Below are 20,128 nucleotides of genomic sequence, written 5' to 3' on the forward strand. Positions count from 1 at the left end.
CAATCTACATCCTATCAGACATGAAGGAACCCTCACTAGAGTCTGCAGCAAGAAAACCCGCATTTATCATTTTCATTCATAATGATAAATGTCAGTGATACCCACTGGAAGTGAACCTCAGCAGGGACTATGTATCACCAGTAATAACAGAAATAATCAAGTTGTTGTTAGAACCAGACACTCAGACAGCAAATTCAATTTTTTTTATTTTCTGTCCAATACCAATGACAGCTACCAGCCACCACGCATTACAATTAACTCATGCTGCAGGAATGCTATCTGCTCTGGTGCATAATGAGCGAGCTGCAACAGAGAGCAAGACCTGGGGAAGAGGTGAAGAACTCTTTGGAGAGGTATTACACATCCTTGCCTGTTGCTAAGGAAACCAGCTCCTTTCTTGGGGAAGACTCAAGGCCTGCCTCCTTCACACACCCACACTATCAGCCGTATTTCATTTACAAAAAAAGCCAAAAAAGAAATAAGGAAAATCGCTCCATTGCTGTATAAATGCATACATTCCATATATCTACTATTGGTGAGTCAAACAGAAAATGTCACAGAATCACAGAACGTTAGGGATTGGAAGGGACCTCGAATGATCTAGTCCAGTCCCTCCGCCGGAGCAGGAACACCCTGATGAGGTTACACAGGAAGGCGTCCTTGCAATTGCAGAGGGATGCTGTTCTTGCAGACAGTTCAGGCAAACAGTAACTGACTGTATGAAAGGTTGATCAAAATTCAGGTAAAGGCACCAGGGTGTTTTTACATATCGGGTCTGGGCAGCAGAACACCACTTAAATTAGTGGGACATTGTTCTTGAGTTTCTCTGCCCTAACACTGAACACATGCTGTGGCCCTTCTTCCAGGCACCTCATACTCAAACACATTTCTTCTGCCATGTTCCAATCTAAATAAGTGTCCCATTCTATCGGGTTTTACAAATGCAAAGTGTGCTTCGATTCTTAAATCCTCAATCAATAGCAACTGCAAGGCAAACGTCGTCCCTCCCCGCAGAGTGCAGCTCTCTGGTGTACACTCAGATCATCTCTTCAAATATTAGCTGAGACCCGAAAGCCCTCCTGCACTTTTCCATCCCATTTCATGCTTCCATCTGTGAGAAAGTTACAGAAAACTGAAGCCCAAAGCCCACAGACCTACTGCGAGCAGCATGCCTGGAGCCAAGCTGGAGATGGCCTCTGCCCCTCCACAGAGGCCTTCTAGCATTTCTGTCGATGGTGGGGCTCCACTAGTTCTAGCAATGGCAGGATGGTATTGGAAAGGGAAAAATTAATTAAAAGAAACAAATAAATAAATTTTTTTAAAAATGAAAAAAGGAGAAGAAAAATGAAATCCGTCTTTGCTCTGAAGGACTACAATATAAACCTCTCAATTATTCAGTGCTGGAAAATTCCATCACAAAAAGTGGAAGCACTGTGCATTGATCCAACACAGGATTAGCAAGAGATGATGTATGACTCTTTTTGGCAAAGACAGAAATACAAAGATTCTTTATAGACATTGTTGAATACCTTAGAGCATTCCCTACATCTTAGTGTGGCCTCTGCAATTTTTACAGAGGCTATTTTGAAGTCCTATCCACTGCACAATGCTGTTAGAAATCTCTCTCTCTGCTTGCTCCTGTACATTAACTGACAAGAGATTAACATGTACTAATTTTCTTAAAAAAAAAAAAGTATTTTAGTGTGAAACCCTGGGGACACTGTTGGAAATGCCTTAAATTTTAATTAGTGCTAGAGAAGTTGAACAAAACTTCAGAAGCCTTGAAAGAAAAAAACAGATAAATGCCTGTCTTAAGATTCTTATGGCTGTCGAGCTTACTAGCATTCTCTTCCTTCAATATTTGCTTTCTCTTCATGCGAATGCTGAATAATTTAACAAGTCATTTGAGGAAGAACAAAAGTTTTCGACAAAAGTGATTTTTTTGCCTTTTAGTTTTCAGAATCAAGTACACTGCAGGGAGTGTGATAGTATTAATTCTGCTATTAATTTAAATTACAGATATTCTATAAAGCTGAATGCTGGTTGAGTACGGGTACAGCACAATTGCTTAAAGTCAGAAGGACAGCAGGATTTAGTCTAAGACTAGAAATTTTATAACTTTTAAGCCCAAGTCCTGGCTCTCCCAGCAAGCTTCTGAAGTCTTGAATGCAGTATTCAGTCACAGACTCCTCCTTCAGCAGTAGGGTAATAAAATCCAGGTATGATACTCTAGGTAAGAAATTTGCTATGGGTAGGCTAATAGGAAACACTAAAGAAGTGGTTGGATCTTGGAGCTAATCTTAACCACACACCCTATACAACAGTGAAATGCTATAAAAGCAAGATCTTGAACTTGAAAAAAAAAAAAAAAAGAACACAAAATACATAATAAGAACTGAGTTTCTTGCTTTATGCCCTTCTTATTCATGCACTTAATTCTCTGGTCCTTCAGACCTTTAGAGAAAGTACTGTAAGAAAGATGGGGAATGTCCCTGAACAGCAGAAATCCCAGTAAGAATCTTGCCTGCAGTACACATGTGGGTTTAAAACCCTCTCAGGTCAAGGCATCCAGGTTTTTCACACCATGGGAATGCCTAAAGTTGGAAGCAGATCATAAAATCAAAATAAAAAAAAAAAAAAACAACAACAAAAAACACACCCAAGGGCTCCTTCACCTCCAGATGTGATTCAAGAAAACTGAACTCTGCCTTGCAGATGTTCTTGGTCCAAGAGAGTACTGTCAAAATGCAAGCAATTGTAGGTAACACTTTACATTTCTGAGTAGTTGAAACATAAAATACTTGGACAGAAACTAATAATATCTGTGTGGATCAGTTCAAGATTAAAATTTTCATCTTACTCCTCCTAGTGTTACTGCTGCTAACTCCTTGATCTGGTCCTACCATTTCATAAAACGCTTCAAAATTACGAAGCCTCACATCAGTGTTAATGAACGCAGCACTATGCTTAAGTATCTAAAACGGTAGCGCTCTGTCCATCCTGTTCCTGTCAGGCCCCCATAAAAATAAGAGACACCCCACTGCAATGCTTTTCGGGAGCAGCAGTATCTGCTGAAAAAAGAAATATAGCATTAAACACAGATGGACACCTCCAGAACAAATCTGTTTCAATAGAGCAGTAAACAATTATTGTAGAAGAAACAGTTTCTTCAGATAATTAGATACTTTAAAATTGAAGTTGTTTATGTTTATATAAGCACAAAAATTATAGATGGAATTATGCAAACAAATCATGGACCATGAGCTCGTGTCAGGTTGCTAATGAAGGTAGAAAGCTGCTTTATAAGGTTCTCTAATGACCATGATACCAAACCAATTTTTTTTTAGTGCTGCACATTTCCCTCCCCCATTTTTTTCCTCTCAATATCAGCTTATGGTGACAAATGCTTTCAGAAGACAAAGAGGAGGTCTTGGCTTTAATCTCTGAGTTTTACCTTATAACTGTATGATAAACCAAGCTGACTGCCTTTTAGAAGTAGACCCAAACAAGAATCTAAATATTATTTTATCCATAAAATTTCTGTTGCATTCTGAAATTATCTGGAACACAAGGCAGACATACAACAATGAACCAAAAAAGGAAAATTCATGTAATTTCTTGCAGCTTGTTCATTTGTGAATGGCAATAAGAACAGTTTCATATCCCAAAGTAACAAGCATGTAGTTATCCAGCTCATGCTTATGAACCACTTTAAAAAAAATCCTCAAAGTGCACAGCATTTGCTACAGTTAATGCAACTATAGAAACACAGATACAAAATAACCCATTGCTGATATCTTCTATCATAGTAAAATACAAACCACTACTGATTTAACATCAGTATATCTCTATTTTCCTATTCAAGCACAGTAACTAGGATTGAAAGCTTTTGAAGCTACAAACACAGGGATAGTTACTAAAGAATTAAATACTGATGATGTTAGAAGTGCGATTTATAGAGTACTGCTAGATGAGAATACAGAAATACTGTTTTCTTCTGTGTGGTTATGGAACTGGGCATCCCACAGTATCCTAAATAGAGTAACAGAAATGAGTAGTAGCAACATATCCACACAGTTTGAAAAATGAGCATACTGTTTTTGAGAACAGCTTCCTGAACACACCCAAAGAATCCACCTACAATGTCCTGCATACTCCACAGTGGGACAGACGCTGGCTTGACTCTGGCCCCACTCAATGGCAACACTTTGGAAAACTCTGACTTGCACAGGACTGAACACAAGCATGGTGGAGAAGAAGCAAATGAAGAAGAACAACGATGGTACGTATCTGAGTAAAATGAAGGTATTTCTGTTTACAGACCATGCTAGTGTACTGTGAGAGACCACATTTTTGACTTTAACAGAAATGAACATAATTCAAATGGCAGAAGTTTTTACAAAAACTTCATAGACAACTCTCTCTGTAGCAGGCTTCCACCAGAAGTGGGTCACTTATGTTCTCATACAAACCAGCAGTTAAGGAAAACAAATAAAGATAAAAAGGTAAATAAAAACACAAAAAAGTTCTCCTCCTTCCTTCCAAATGATTTATTGCTGCCAGAGCTCTAATCTAATTTTAGGTGAGCTCATCTTTTTTTCTGCCCTGGAGCCATTTTAACTTAATATTGCTCTCCTTCCCGAGCCACGAGAGAGTACAGGCTCCCTTAGCCACCACAGATGTTGTGCTGACATTTTACTTTAGCCATTTGCTGTAAAAGTCATCAATATCACTCTGCTCCTGAAGAGACCTTTTCTAAGAAAAATCAAAACAAATTGCTGGCATTAGATCCAGCTTTGACCTCTGCGGCCCCAAGTGAGGAAAGTAAGATCTGAACTCCTTGCTGCTGCTTTGAAAGCTTCCAAAAGCTCCTCCAAGCAGGCAAACTTTTTATCTTTTCATCTGCCTCCTTCCCACCTCTTCCCCACTTCCCATCCTCGGTATTCCTGACCTGCACTATGTTTTGCCGGCGCTATTCTTCATGTCTTCATTTTCCTGCCTCCAGATTTCCCCGGCTCCTGCACAACCTGCTCACGTGCTGACCTGAAGCTAAGTCTGCATGGGAAGGAAAACTGCAGTCTGAAACGCTTGCTTGTTGATTGCTATATTCCCATCGCATAGAACTTTCTAGGAAGATTTAAATGTTTTCTTCATGTTTTTTCTGTGTTCAAAACTGAAGGAAAAATGAGTGTGATTACTCTTGACGGTTTTCCTCAAATAACCCTCAGAGCAAATTTTTGAGCTCTACATCTAATTTCTATTGCGTTTGACACAGAGATGGAAGCTGCAACACACGACGTTTCAAAAGTTTCCTCAAAATTGGTGGCTTGAAAGAGGAGAGGTGTGCCCCAGCACACCTGTCTGGCTATCAAAAGGCTGCAGCACGAGGTGGAAGGCATTTGCCCTCTTTAGGTGCCACCAGTCCATCTACTGTGGTACCATAATGCTGTAAAAATTACGTGGCTTTTTGGAAAGCTAGTTATTTTCCAAATGCCAATGGATGCAGCGGAACATAAATTCGATTGATCCTTACACCATCTCCAAGAAAAGATCTATAGGAAACTGCAAGCTGCTTTCTGGCGTGCCTATCACGTGCTCGGACAATCACTATGGGAAAGGATGCATCTGAGCCCAAAGGAATGAACCAGCTTGGCAAATCTGTTCTGAGCCAAGCCTCAAGATCTGAGAACAGCTAAATGCTTAAAATCATCACCACAGCAGGGAGTTTAAACCATAGTCACAATGTTTTCATTTTTAAACAAGAGAGAAGAATAATGTTTCCAACTGAGCAGGCAGCTGCAAGAGCGAATTGCAAGAGAAGACCAATGCGCTAAATATTTTACACAAATTCCTTGACTCATGTTTTCCAGACATGTAAGGAAAATGATGTAGTAAACACAGAAACAAAATTAGCATCTGCATCTCCCCATTGTCTGTACTCAAACATAACAGCTCCTGTGCTACAATATATTTTTAAAACTAGGATTTGCTCAAGATCAAATAGCTGGATCTTCTCCCGAACATCACTCAAGTGCTTCAGACCATCTCTTATGCACTTCATTTGCCATAATCTCCACTATGCTATGGATATAGCATTAAACTGATAAATATGGTTTTATAACAATACAGTAGACTCAGATAATGTCATCTAAGTTGATTTGCACTTAGGTTCAAAGACCCACTATATAAAGATAACAAATATGGTACCAGACTGTCAGGCAGGAAAAGTCAGAAGAGACAGATGATCTCTGTGCAATATCTCACCCCTTTCTCTCCCAGGAATGTATAAATACAAAGTTATGAAAGCAGACACAGCCAGTCACCACGACACTGAACAAAACAATGCTCATTTTATTAGAACATAGAACAGCCAAAAAAAAAAAAAGTAATCAATTGCTCAGTTACAGCTGTGTTTGCCATGTCTTTGTTTCCCTGAGCACCTGGGAGAGTGTGAACAAAATTGCCAACAGTCACATTACAGAGACAGGTTGACGGGCTGGATGACCCCATAAATCTTGTTCATGTCTCACGTCTGGGCTCTTGACTTGCATCTTAAAAGACTTTCATATCAATGTCTTTGCAGGGAACCTGCTTTGCCATTCAGAAAGGTTTCTGCCAAACTAAAGACGAATGCTTTGTCCTACCTGGCATGTTTGTAATTGCAAGCCCTATTGGGAAACAACATCCCCACCCACCTTGGAGTTACTGTTTGAGACACCCTATGATTGGAGGTCTGCACTAAAGAAACATACGATCAACAACTTAAAAATAAAATAGAATAAAATAAAATCTCCAAACCCAGAACCGTTCGTTCCCTTGAAGTGTGAGGATCCTTTCATGAGCACAATTCCTGCCCTCCCTCAACACACACCACCCCAACTCTGCCTACATCCCTCTTACTCTGGTGTCATCAGGAGTGGCAAGACACAGTAGGAAAAGAGACCGGTTCACTGTGAGACCTGCTACTCACTCTCTTACAGTGTAACGGCCCCCCTTCCAGCTGCACATCGCTGCGGGGAGCTGGTCCTGACAAGCACCAACCACACGGACCACCTCGCTGCTCCTCAAGCTCGGGGAGAGCAGAAGGTGGTGGAGCACGACCAGCCCCTTCTGCATCACTGCATACCTGTCCACTGTGTAGTCTTAAGAATGCTTGGTGTGTTTGCATGATGAAGGACAAACTGCAAGGGTTGCCTTGAACATGCAATGTGACCGCCCACACCAGTTCCCTCCTGGCTTTCTCTGTGCCCCATCACGTGGAGCATCGACACTGAGGACACAGCACTGCATGCAGGACAGCAGTGGTGGAGAACACAACCTCTGCTCTTCCACTGCTCCATATCAACAAGCAAAGGGTTCATCCATTTGTAATTTTCGCTCTGTTTTCAAACAGAACAGCGACCAACTTTCTCCTCTGCTGTTCAAATTCAAAATTAAAACACAATCAATAGGTTTCACCAGCAAAGGCACTGCGAGCAGCTGAAGAAATGAGTAACAGATTTAAATACCTGCTTGCTGTGCAGTCTGTGGGATCTGTTGACTCCGCTGTGCATTGTACTGAACTGAGGCAATGGGTCTGTACTGCTGAGTTGTTGAGGTAGGGTACTGACCAGATGGGTAATAATACACTGGCATCTGCAATGAAAGAGAGCAGCAGCTAACTATGGACTTTAAACCGCAAAGATTCACAAAATAAAACACAACTGGAAGGAGAACGAGTTAAAGTTAAGCATATTAGTGGTAACAGTAAGAGGAGAGGTTTGCATCATGTCTCTTCAAGAACTGCTGCTTGCTTTCAGCTTTGCTAGGAAAAGGGCTATCAGTGCCCAAACTTCTTCTCAGATACTTTAAGAAACAGAAGAAAAAGAATTGCAATTAAAAGAGACAAAAATGGACAGGATGCATAAAAGGCTACATACATATACCAAAGAAATTACATTAAAATATCAAATGCTGCAGAGAACCAGCTGCAAACACCATCTTCCATAACAACATAATACATATAGGTAGCATGTCAAACCATAATGTGAACTCTGGAAAAAACAGTCAATTCTAAGCAAAGAATGGCCTGGAATAAAAACATGTAGAGGTGAGACAGAGGGAAAGGTGGAGAGTGTGTGCCCATAACACTTGTAAGAAACAATTAAATTCATGCTTTTGTTTAACAGCTTCATCCTTCCTTACATGAACATTACCCTGTAAAGCCTCTCTCACAGTGTGAATACAATTACAGTTTAAAAAACAATCGTAGTTGTTTTCTTACAGGAGCTGAGGGTCGGCATTGAGTCAGCAAGTTCTGTCAGGTAGGCTTCTTTTTGCTATTATTATTGTCATTATAGAGCAACGTGTACTACATCACCTTATCACGGAGGTGAACATAGAAGTTTGAGGGTGACTGGAACTAAAGATTTTTCCCACACATGCAATACCACCGTTACTGAGACATTTGAGCTAAACAGTTTTCAACTGACCCGTGGCAAGTTCAAAGCACTCAAAATTTTTCATTTTCAGCTGCAGTGGATGCTGTAGGTACCCAACAGAGTTTGGCAGCATATAGAGAAAGACATAGGCTTGGGAGAACGTTGCTTCTCTCACGACTTCTGCAAGATCTGTCAGCATTCCTTTATAAATCACACAATATTTTTTTACTTTCTGTCTAGCATTTATCCTACTCAGACATATGCATGAATGCTGGTTTTTTGTTTTTTGGTTTGTTTTTTTTTTAATATGAAAATAAGAAGTGTTTTTGCCACTTTCATTTGCATGGAAGAAATGCCCTTCGAATGCCTCATTCAGCTTGATCACCCAGAAAGTATTAATGGAGTAAAGGTAACTACATCCTTTTGTAAACTGCTAGGACATCATAAAAGAGATCAGAAATTTTCCTAGAGATGATGTCAGATGAAAGAGAACAGGCATAAATACAAAAGAATAGGTGAGAAGGGGGTATGGATGGCTAATTTGGTAAGCAGATTACTCAATGGGTGACTGTGGTGGGAAAAGTATCAGGATCAACAAAACAGGACTCAGTCATGTTGGTGAAGTGAAACCCCCAGACCAACTGACAGTGAGTATCACCTGTCAGTCCAGAGCTTGAATACCCATTCATTCTTCCAAGGTCTATTCATCTGCTCTTGAATCAATGGAAATATTTTTTTCCCTTCTCCCTCCCCCCTCCAGATAATATCAGCCAGATTCAAATGAATACCAGAAAGACATAATGTTTGACTGGAAAATGTTGTAAGCTAACCTCCCTCCAGACAATACCAGGTGACACCTAATGGCTATTAGAGACTACAATAACAAAAGCAGAAACGCCTCTGTAAAATTGATAAAAACATTACGAATTTGTTTCTCTGCAAAGAAAAGCCAGAAGGTATAGGAAAGTTGACCCAGACATTTAAGGAGCACAAGTCACTCTTTAAACATCATAGCAATGTATTAAGGGATCAGGCAAGTTCAGTGTGATCGACACATCTTGTGGAAACCTCTCAAATAAGAGATCTGAAAGCAGTGAGAAGACTCAGCCTAAGTAAAGTCAAAGCCAGGGAAGAGAGTAGACATCCTCTCAAATATTCTTTATTTTCTATCACCATGTTCTACAAATTAAAGAATATTAAACCCCTCTGGAAATACTCTCACTTCTCCTGGCTGCAGCTTAATCTCACTTAAAGGATTTAAATTTATTGGATTTATCCTCAACTTCCTCATTCTCCAGGCACAGACAAGCCCCATGATATTTGAAAATACAGGACCATATGAGAACAATGCAAATTATCTCTTGTGGAAAGAGTCTGTAGGTTTTAACCTTAAAACACAGCCTAGAGTATAGGTTTTGAAAGGAAGTTCATAGTTAAACATGCTTAGCGAAAATATATATACATACACTGAAGCATTCAGAGTAATTTGGAAACATTTATTTTTATCACACAGATAATCTATCAGAGTTAGCCAAAGGATTTTCTCCCTTTCTCTCATTTTCTCAATTCATTGCAATACATTTGTTACATACCCCATTTAGAAGCTTATCACACTGCAATCTATCAGGCTGAAAAATGTTAGTAGTAGGAGTTTTGGGTAAGAAAATAATTTCATTTAGAAAGACTAATGGATGAATTTGCTAGTAATCATGCATACATGACTTGCAAAGAAGAGATGTGGGGTTTTTTCCAGTTTGTTGTTTGATTTTTGTGGTTTTTTTGGGAGGGAGATTTTTTTTTGTTTGCTTGGGTTTTTTTGTTGTTGTTTTGTGGTTTTTGTTTGGTTTTGGGGTTTTTTGTGGTTTTGTCTGTTTTGTTTGTTTTTTTAAGCTATCAGACATCAAAAGAAGGGCTTGGTCTAAAATATGCACAGAGATTTTGGGTGTTTAGTGGCTGAAGGGTCTGGAAGGATCTATTTTCATTTGTCTTGAGTACATCTCTATGCCAATAGTTGAAACATGGTATTTATCCTTTCTGATATTACTTTACTGAACAGTGGAATTAGAAGGATCAGAGATAACAAGTATCACTTACATTGTCTGCTCTGACCCTCTTGAATTTTTTAGTTTCTTACCACATCAGTGTTACTAACACCTCTGTTTACATGCTTTTCAACAAAAAAACCATTACATTTCTGTAGCAGCTGATCAGCTGACTGACATGTCAAATTATATTTGAATTGCTTTCCCGTGTGAACGAACCATCTCACCTTAGACCTTCTGCTTGTTTAACACATTTCATTCACAGAACCAGGAGGTTTCCACTACACTAACAAGCATGCCAACACAGCTACATGGTTATTCAAAAAACAAATGAAAACCAACCAAAATCCCTGAATTTTTTTAAATGCGCTTCTAAGACCACAACTTAAATAAATGCTGCCTTCTTTAGTCTAAAAGCATTGCTTCTTGATCATAATCCCTGACACTGTGAAAAATCCTCCCTCTTTAATAAATAGCATGAAAATAATTCACAGATGATCCATCCCTCCATGGATAACCTTATTTTGAAGGTGAATACCCTCCTAGTTTGTAGGCTGACCATTCCAACACATCTGTATTTTTCCTCTCATGTATAGCACTTTCTTGATTTAACTTAAGCTGTAACAGGACTGGGCACATCACTTCAGAAACACTCATGAAATGGCACAAACTGGCATTACCTTTTCCTCCTCCTGACGTGCTTTGTCTCTAGATGACAGGCAGAGACTCAATACGGCATCAGCTTTCTGCTTTGTTCTGCCCACCTACAGTTCAAAACCCATTACCAGGCTGGGTCTCCCTTAGACTGCTCTCTAACAGCACCCTCTGAGTCCACAGGTATGCTGGTTATTTCCTCATGGTAGGAAGAGGATTACGCACAACTTTCAGACTGATATTGCTTTCCTAACCTATCTCCCTACTGACTTACAGCTTGATTCTGCCATCAGACAGGTATTCCACCTTCTCTTGACATCACTGAAAACCAGTTGGGTTTGGATGAACAGCTTCACCCAGTTGATTAGTGATGCTGACACTATTGCTAATGGCAACTACAGTTGCATGAATGGGAAGGAAGGCAACAGAAACCACAGTGATGTAAGGACACATGGGTACTGTTTCTTCCCAGTATCTGACTGGGATCAGTCATTCTTCAAGGATTTTTCTCTCCCCTCTACCCCCCATCCTCCATAATAATTATAATAACAGTAACAAAAAATAATGGCCTGTGCACAGCTAAAGGCCTGTTCTTCAATGTTATTTTCTGAGACCATCAAGGAAAGACCCAGTCACTTGCATTGACTTCCCAGTCTTTTTCGTAACGAGTTTCCTAGAAGACACATGCTATGAATAAAGATTTTGTCTTATGGTAGCTATGCACTCTACGGGAGGGGGCTTTTGCAAAGAGATGGCTAAAATTAATGATGACACAAAATTAATTCAGGTGAAAAATCCCTCAACATGTGTATTACTTCTCCCAGACTCTCCAAGAATTCATGCCACCTCATTTGTGGACATCATTTTGTCAATGAGCTTTCACAATGAGACAGAGGTGAAAAGAACTTTAAAGGGAGTGTATGCTTTCCCATTGGCATAGTACTCACAGTTTTCCCATTTCTTCACTTGCAGAGGCAGAGCAATGACAAGCACCAATGAGAGAGTCCTGCAAAAACCAAATGTGGACCCTTGTTGAAGAGTCTGGGCCCAAAAGTGCTATAGAAGAACCATCGGAAAGAGAATAAAATAGAAAATAGAAGAAAATAAAGAAAGTAAAGATATATGTTTGCTATTTGTGATGCAAAAAGCAAACAGGAATTTGCTGCTAAAAGTCCCTTTCAGTAAACCCAGAATAATGGTTGGTTTTTGGTGTTTTGTTTTGGGTTTTCTTTTTCCCCAATTGGATGAATCAAGATAGATCATTATATTCAGGTTATTAAGTCACAACTCTGCTGTCCATCTGGGGAACAGCTGTGATGAAAGAAGCAGCAAAAGAAATGCAAGGAGTCCTCTTGCCACTTCTTAGGCATGTCATTTCAAACTCAATCTGCTTCTGCTGTGATACAGACTGGGAGAGAGAATCTTGGAGAGCAGCTGTAGAGCCACATTTAATTGAACTTTAATACAAAAGCTAATAATTTAAATAAAGTACCACTGGGTTTGTAGGCTTGGAGGGCATTTCTTTCTCATCCTTTCAGCTCCCAAAGGAAATGACCATACTCACAGGGCCTCCACCCAAGTTTCCACTGCTATTTTCCAACACCACAGCCAAACTACTAGAGCATTAATTGCATTGCACTGATTCACTGATTAATGCATCACAAAATGTTCTACATGCACTACCATTTCTATTGCTCCTTTTTTTTTTTTTTTTTTTTAAGCCTGCCTTGGCTTTGGCATCTGAGAGCTTTACTACTGCATTTAAGCTCCAAAAGAGTAACAGGTGATTGAGACCGCCAACAGGCAGTGCCACAGTGAAGTTTTGACACGGGCAAGACACAGAGTTGGGGTCTAGCTGCCCTGTGCAGAAAGCTGAACTGTTAATAGGGCAAAGGAACTACTATTGCCCAAGGCTTCACTCATCTTTTTATAACAGGGACCCCCTATTTTCTATACATATGCTACAAGTAGTACCCAAACCACCATGACTCATTCTAGGGCTGAAGAGAACTAATTAAAACTTGAAATATTGATCAGAAGTTCCTATTTGCGTACGTGGATGCCGAGAGCTGCTGCCCCCTCACCCTCCCGGCACACCAAGACCACTGCACTTTCATGGCATAGCCACACAGGCAGCAGGGACTGACCTCCCCTGTGCCCTCTTCCATAAGGGTATCTGGATGAGACAAGGATTTTTTTGGAATAGTGACAAGCTGGAGGTGAATGGTGTGTGCGGTGCAGTGGATGCCGAGGAATCTGACAGCACTGAATTTCTCACCTTTCTACACCCTCTGAAGACAAACCATTCCCCAGTGAAATAACAGAAGTTGCTGCAAAGCCAAGAGATAATTTTCTGCCCTCAATAACTTTCCATTTTGTTACAATGTAGGAGGAAAGTGCCCATACATGCTGTATGTGAGGTATGGACAGACACGGGGCCATTAGACACACCAGTACCGTACTGGTCCAACAGCAGCCTATACACGAAAAGGCACCTTCTCCTCACTTGTCCTCTGAAGAAGAATCTGCCTCTCCAGTAGCACCAGAGCAAGTATTAACGAGAGAAAACAGTTTCACAAAGTAACGCTACGCCAGGGTGCTGCAGGCCCCTTCGCTCCCGCATCAAACCCCGGCCCGCAGGGCTGGGAACCGCGTCACTTCGCCTGCTGCGATGACAGCTTATAAAACAGAGGTGCTCGCATTTATCTGGTTCACTAGAAGTGTCGTGAGGTTTGATTATATGATGCCGGAAAACACTGAGGGCACCGGGGGGTTGTACAGAGGGAGTGAAGCCCGGACAGCCCCTACTTACTCACTTTGGAGACACGGTCTAAATGGGGAGATGGATTTATCAGGGGATTCTGATTCTGCTCTTCACGTCATTTTTTCCTCCCAATTTTTTTTTTTTTTTTAAAGTGCTACATTGGGAAAACAGAGACATCTTTTCCTAGCAATATTTTATTATAATCACATTATATTGAACTTTAGCTCCTTAAAAATTATTTTTTGCAAGCCTTCTCTCTGAAAAAGTGCTGCAGAATTTCTTACAGAAAATGGATGTCACAGTCCTCTATGGGATGTGAGCATCCAGTAGCATCCAGATTTCTTCTATTGTTAATTAGTGAACTAATTAACTAGATCTCTAGCCCACTTAAAACATTATAACAGTATAAATTCTTCATTACTGTGTCAACACAGAATCCCATTAACAAACACAATTGGAGTTCTTCAGTAAGAAGTGGCAAACAAAAAAACCAGTACGGTTTACCCTACTTTTACATTAAAAGAAATGGTGAAGTTTTTTTACTTTATGTTTTATATATTTTCTTCCAAAGGATAAAATGAAAACAGGAGAAATACTATTAATACCATTTTAAAGTAGAGTTTAAATTAAGTTATCTATAATTGGATAAAGAAATTTGGCTTTTTAAAGTGTATGCCTTGAAAATGGGCCAGAAAGTCATCTGTGCATTTTACTTCTTGACAGTAATCACTTTCAATATTCTGTAAAGGTACCCAGGAGACAAGTAGAGATGTTTGGTAGTAAACAGTAAAACATAATCAGTCTTCAGGAAGATAGTTAAAATTAGTGATCTGTGACATCTCATATGTTCAAGTCAATTAAATATGATTAATGACTACCTGGGCTGATGTGCATGTTGCTCTTTTGGTATATATATTGGGAAAAAGGACTACGGGTATTTACTCACCCTCTCCCTTCATATTCATGTGCAGATGTGTCCTGGAGTACGAACATATGTTCAGAAAATGGTTTGAGGATAGAGAAGGATTTGCTGAAACCCCGGAAACCCTTTGCAAGTTTCCTGCTGCCTAAAAATCCGCTAAGCTTTTATCAGGGAGGAAAAAAAAAATAATCTAGAATCTAGATTTATTTTTTTAATATTTTCTTTCTGATGTTATAACAAGCACCCTGCCAAACTGGCAGCGAAGGTTTTGCCTACCTGAGCAGGTGGCGGTGGCTGTTGCACAAAGCCCTGGGGCGGTGGTGGCGGCTGCAGCACTTGTTGGGATACTGGTGGACCTGAACCTGTAAAGCCTCCTGGGGGAAGCTGCTGACTTGGGGAAGCCATAATGTAACCCGGCTGCTGGGCAGGCTGCTGCAGGATAGGCGATGGGTAGACAGGACCAGAAGGCGATTCGGGGTTGTCTCCTGAAGACTGACGACTTAAGCTCATCTGGTTAAACTGCGTTGTCATGTCATCTCGCTGCAGGGTAAAAGGCAGTAGGAAATGATGCAGACACGATGCTTGCAGTAGACACGAAAATTAGCAAAACAAAACAGATTCGAACAGAGCACATGGCGGGGAAGGAATTGCTCAGCTCAAGTATGTTCCAAACTTTGCGCGGATATCTACAAAAATGGAGGCGATTAAAATGAAAATCACTATAAATGCCAAATGACAAAGACTTCCAGATTGCAGGGTGAATGGCATTGCTCAGCACAGAAGCCAATTATTTTGGCTTTTACTCTGTCCCCCACTTTTATTCTATAATGACAAGTGAACTTTACAGTGTTCAAAAGAAGACATTTTAAATACAAAGGGCGTAAAAATAATATTATGAATTCCTCAGCCAAACACATGCTGCTAATTTCACCTGTGTTTCACAAGGATCCCAAGAGGAATTCAGTAAGATTCAGGTGGAGACCTTTTCCTTTTTGGACTGTTTTGAAAATCCAAGGTTGTTAACATAGAGAAAGTAAAAAAGGCTAAGCCTTCGGTTGCTATTTCAAGGATTTTTATTCAGGGTTTGAAAGAAAAAAGTACTTTATTTGACTGGAAGGGGAAAAAAAATCTATGGTAGGATGAACGTACCAAATAAAGTCAATGGACCTAAGTCTCATTACATGCTGGTAATGATACAAGGATTCTAAACAGTATCTGTTCAGCCTTACAAAAAGATCCATGCTAATCAATGCTCTCAAGTTTATTCTGTGAAGGTCACAGACTTACGAATGTGATTCTGTGCATTTTTGTTTGTGTGCACATCATGTGATTTTTAAATACTCAAAATTAAAACATACACTATACAGCAATAAATCCAGCACAGAACTCCATTGTGCGATAACATGCAGATTACGGTCCCCTCCTGGTATCCCCTCAAAGATAGGGAATAAGCACTCTGAAAATGCTTTCCACTTAGAACATCCATGTAATTTTTTTTACAAGAGCCTCTTCGATTTTGTTTGCATCCCTGTGGTGTTCATGCTCCCAAACCACCCTGCACAATGTATTTATTGGCAGGAAACTTCAAAATAGAAAAAAAAGTTTGTTTATGGGAAGCACTGCCAGAGACTGCACAGAAACTCACCCTACCACTCTGAAAGCAGAGACCACAGGCCAAAATTTTAAACACTCCTGGCATATCTTCAGGTGGAGTAAGAAATAATGCTATTAACTTTACCATCATCCTACATCCACATTCAGGCACATAAGTTGTTTATTTAAAAAGCTAGGATACTCGTTACCTGGATGGAAAGTAACTGCAAAAAGACTCGACAAGAAACTTCACTGAGCCTGGAACGTCTCTGGATTTGCACAACAGAGACCAAGAGCTTCAAAACTCTGTAGTTTAGACATTGTGTATATAATGTAATGTACATTGAAGACATTAATTCAGGTGAAGTTCCATTACTAAATTAGCCACTAAAAATACCAGCTTTCTTATGACTATCACTTAGAACAACCTGAGATGCCTACGAGACACTTTTGAAGATAATTAGCGCTGAGATATGCAATTTCTGTTCAGCAAGGAACATTTTTTAATTGTCCTTTAAATGGTGCCGCTCATCTACCAGGCATTAAGAACATCATTTTAGCTGCAAGGATCCATTCAGCTTTGTTTCCACTTCTTACTATAACTACATGACATCTCTACCTTGGGGGAGGGAAGAAAAAAAAAAAAAAAAAAAAAAAATATCAGTAATAAGCAAGACTACCAGAGCAAGAGAAAAAAATAACAGAAAAAAAAATATCTTGTAGCGCCTCTTAAAATGTCAGCTTAATTTTACAACAGTATAATCCTAACCCTGTAAGCACCAAGCCAGATTCAGACTCCCAAAGAGTACTCTATTTATTTTTATTATACATGTCCATCGGTGCTTTGTCATGATGAATAGTGTACCACATCTTCTGCAGCTGCTTCACCGCTACTCTGCTTTCTGGTATCATCAAAGGATAAATCCAGGCAGTGGATTTAGTATACTAATAAAATAATATAAAATAAAGAAATAATGATTTCTAGAGGTCTCTTCTCTGGTCCTTGAGGACATAAAGGGAGATAACCCAAATCTCAAATGCTCAAGTTAGCAATTTAAGCTCCCTTGACATAAAGTGGGGAGACACAAGCTCCTATTGCAGGCACAAAGCATTTTTCTGGAGGCTCTGCTAACCAGGTAGAGCGCCCTGCTCCTACCATTATCCTCCAGATTATTTAGTTAACCAGAGTCAGTAGGGACGCTCTTACAAAATGCTTGTTAGTACCAAAAGTGTTAAGGCAAAGAGGCTTTTAGATGGGGGTCTCATGTAGGACACCACGCGCAGTGCTCCCTTGGGTGTACTCATGCTCACGCACACAACTTCAAGGAAAACAAACAAACAAAAATTAGTACCACGGAAAACTGCTGCGTTGGAGAGACTGGCAGGAGATGCTGGGGAGGATAAGAAACTGCTGGATACTGGACTGACTGAGAAGATGGCTGCATTGCCTGAACAGGCTGCAAAATAAACACAGTGAAAGACAATAAATACAACCTACTTAGAGATAGATTACAACAACAACAACCACCTACACTACTGAGAACAAAGATCACAAACAGCTCTGAAAATGCAGGTGAGTCATTGCCAGCCCAAATACAAGAGGTCAAGTACTGAGATTTTAGTCTTCATTTTAGCCTTATGCTAAACAATTCCTTATTACAGATTTTTCTGCCTATTTGCATCTATTTGATGGCTGTTCGATTAAATAAAACCACAGCTACACCTTCTTTTTACAGATGTGAGGCAAAGCCAAATTATGATTCTACATTTAATTTACTGAGATAAAACGGAAGTACAGCACAGTGTAAGTGTATATTTGAATTTTGCTGATAATGATTGATTTAACTCCGAGTGTGTCATAGGCAAAGGAATAATGACTTTAAAGCTGCTTTGGCAGAACACAATAGCTAAAAAAAATGACACAGAACAGGTTGTGAATAACCAACAGAGACAGGCCTGTCAGCTTCAAACACATGTTTATCTAAGTGAAAAAATAATTTTTACACAGTACTATTACCTTGGAATAGCTAGTTTTACTACTCCTTTCATTTTAACCTCTCATTTAACTTGAGTCTTACACAGGTTTGGTACTACCTCTATCTTCTAAAACTGCTAAGACCAAATCAAGAAATAAAAAGCACACTTAAGTCCCAGTAAAATCCAAGCAACTTCACTAAATTTAAACATTGTATTTCTGGGTAGCCTGGGATGAAACTGTGCCAAATTATAAAGCCACGCAAGAACCATAGCAGATCTTGGCTGCTCTGCGACTAAGCAGCATGTACGATTCTTGCTCGAGTAGTTTCCTCCACCCGCTCTGCTCTGAGAGAGCAAGCTCACAATCCACAGGAGTTTGAACCAGACCCAAACCCTGCTGCCCATGCCCAGCCACGTCTGGCCACCAGCCACGGCCAGGCCGGGGGCCAAAGTGCCGATGTACAGTGGCACCGTGCCCAAACAACGCTGCTCTGCCCTTCCTTCTCCTGTTGCAGCTCCAGAGCTTCTCGCTCAGAGCAGGGTCATGGCCAGAACATGGGGCGCAGGCAGAAGACCCACGGTCTGGGGCAGGGGTGCTTGGAAAGCGGGCTACCCACAGGTGAGGCTTGATATAACCAGACACCGAAGAGTTTGTAGAGCCCTGCGTTGTACTTGATTCTTTGATTTAACCCCACTGCTGTCGAAAGGGACAAGGAAAGGTCCTCAGCTCTTTGGACAGAGAATTACAGACTGCAACACTTTGAGCATGAATGCTTCAGCTTTCACTTACAGGCAATTTTTGCAAAATAAATTTATGTAGACATACAGCAACTCGTTTAACAGTCCTTTTCAAAATGAAATCATCCTTTAGGTGGAACCGAAAAAGGAATCTTCCTTCTCCATCTGTGTCATCCACGTTGAAAATACAGTTCATGGGCCTCATTTGTTTCAAAAGAAAAGAACATCCTGATATTTTGCCTAGCCGCGCCCTTCCCTCCCACTCTTTAGGTCATCCTTTGTAACCCTGAGAGCTTCTTCTCTTTTTCCAATGGCCACCACACCTACCTGTGTGACAAGGTGACTTGCCATTTGCTGCTGTGGCTGTTGAACCTGCTGAGGCTGCTGGGATGAAGGCTGCTGCTGAGATTGTCCCACCATCTGGCTCCTCATCGTCTGCTGGCCACTGGGAGGATTGTATATTGCCGGTGTCCCATCAGGATTTACAAACGGTTGACCTGAAAAAAAACACTCTGCCTTGGCTGAACGCTTTTAAGAACGTACTGTTTTCTGCATGAAATCATACAGCCTTGCTTTAAATGATCGCTCTTTAGCTGACCTGCTACATCAGTAAAATGCTTGTCACTCTCAATGCCTCATTACAGTCTCAGCTATCTATATATATATATTTTTTTTTTTTTGCAGGCAAGGCAGACAGTAGCTATTTGGTTTGGCAGTATGGCTTTCCAAGGAATGCGTGGAAGGTTACCATGGCTCTAGGATTATTCAGGTGTTATGGTTATTTTTAAGTCATTCCATGATGAATCAATTAATACTAAAACTGAACTCTGGAGCAAACACTGGAGGTAGAGAACATTCATGTACACTTTACTGCTATGCCAATAGCAGTCAAATGTACACAACGACTCCTGACACACTGTGGTTTGCATGGAAAGGAAAAAAAAAAAGACCCCAACAAACAAACTCACCCTTGTTACTAATTTATTTACACATTCTAATAACATAGTGCTGTACTTTT

At 40.3% G+C, this 20,128-nt stretch overlaps 1 protein-coding gene across 10 annotated transcripts in view; it reads right to left on the bottom strand.

Annotated features, from left to right (window-relative positions):
- The window catches only part of ARPP21 (cAMP regulated phosphoprotein 21), a 200,030-nt gene that overhangs the window by 31,196 nt on the left and 148,706 nt on the right, over nt 1-20,128 (bottom strand). For all 10 annotated transcript variants that reach the window (XM_065627569.1, XM_065627568.1, XM_065627577.1 and 7 more), the window contains 4 exons: nt 19,438-19,607; nt 17,748-17,852; nt 15,079-15,342; nt 7,509-7,635 (listed from right to left, as the gene is read on the bottom strand). In XM_065627569.1, the coding sequence (XP_065483641.1) occupies nt 7,509-7,635; nt 15,079-15,342; nt 17,748-17,852; nt 19,438-19,607 (666 nt within the window). The remainder of the gene's footprint in view (nt 1-7,508; nt 7,636-15,078; nt 15,343-17,747; nt 17,853-19,437; nt 19,608-20,128) is intronic.

This window comes from Caloenas nicobarica, chromosome 2 (genome assembly GCF_036013445.1).
Source record: "Caloenas nicobarica isolate bCalNic1 chromosome 2, bCalNic1.hap1, whole genome shotgun sequence".
Classification (NCBI taxonomy): domain Eukaryota; kingdom Metazoa; phylum Chordata; class Aves; order Columbiformes; family Columbidae; genus Caloenas; species Caloenas nicobarica.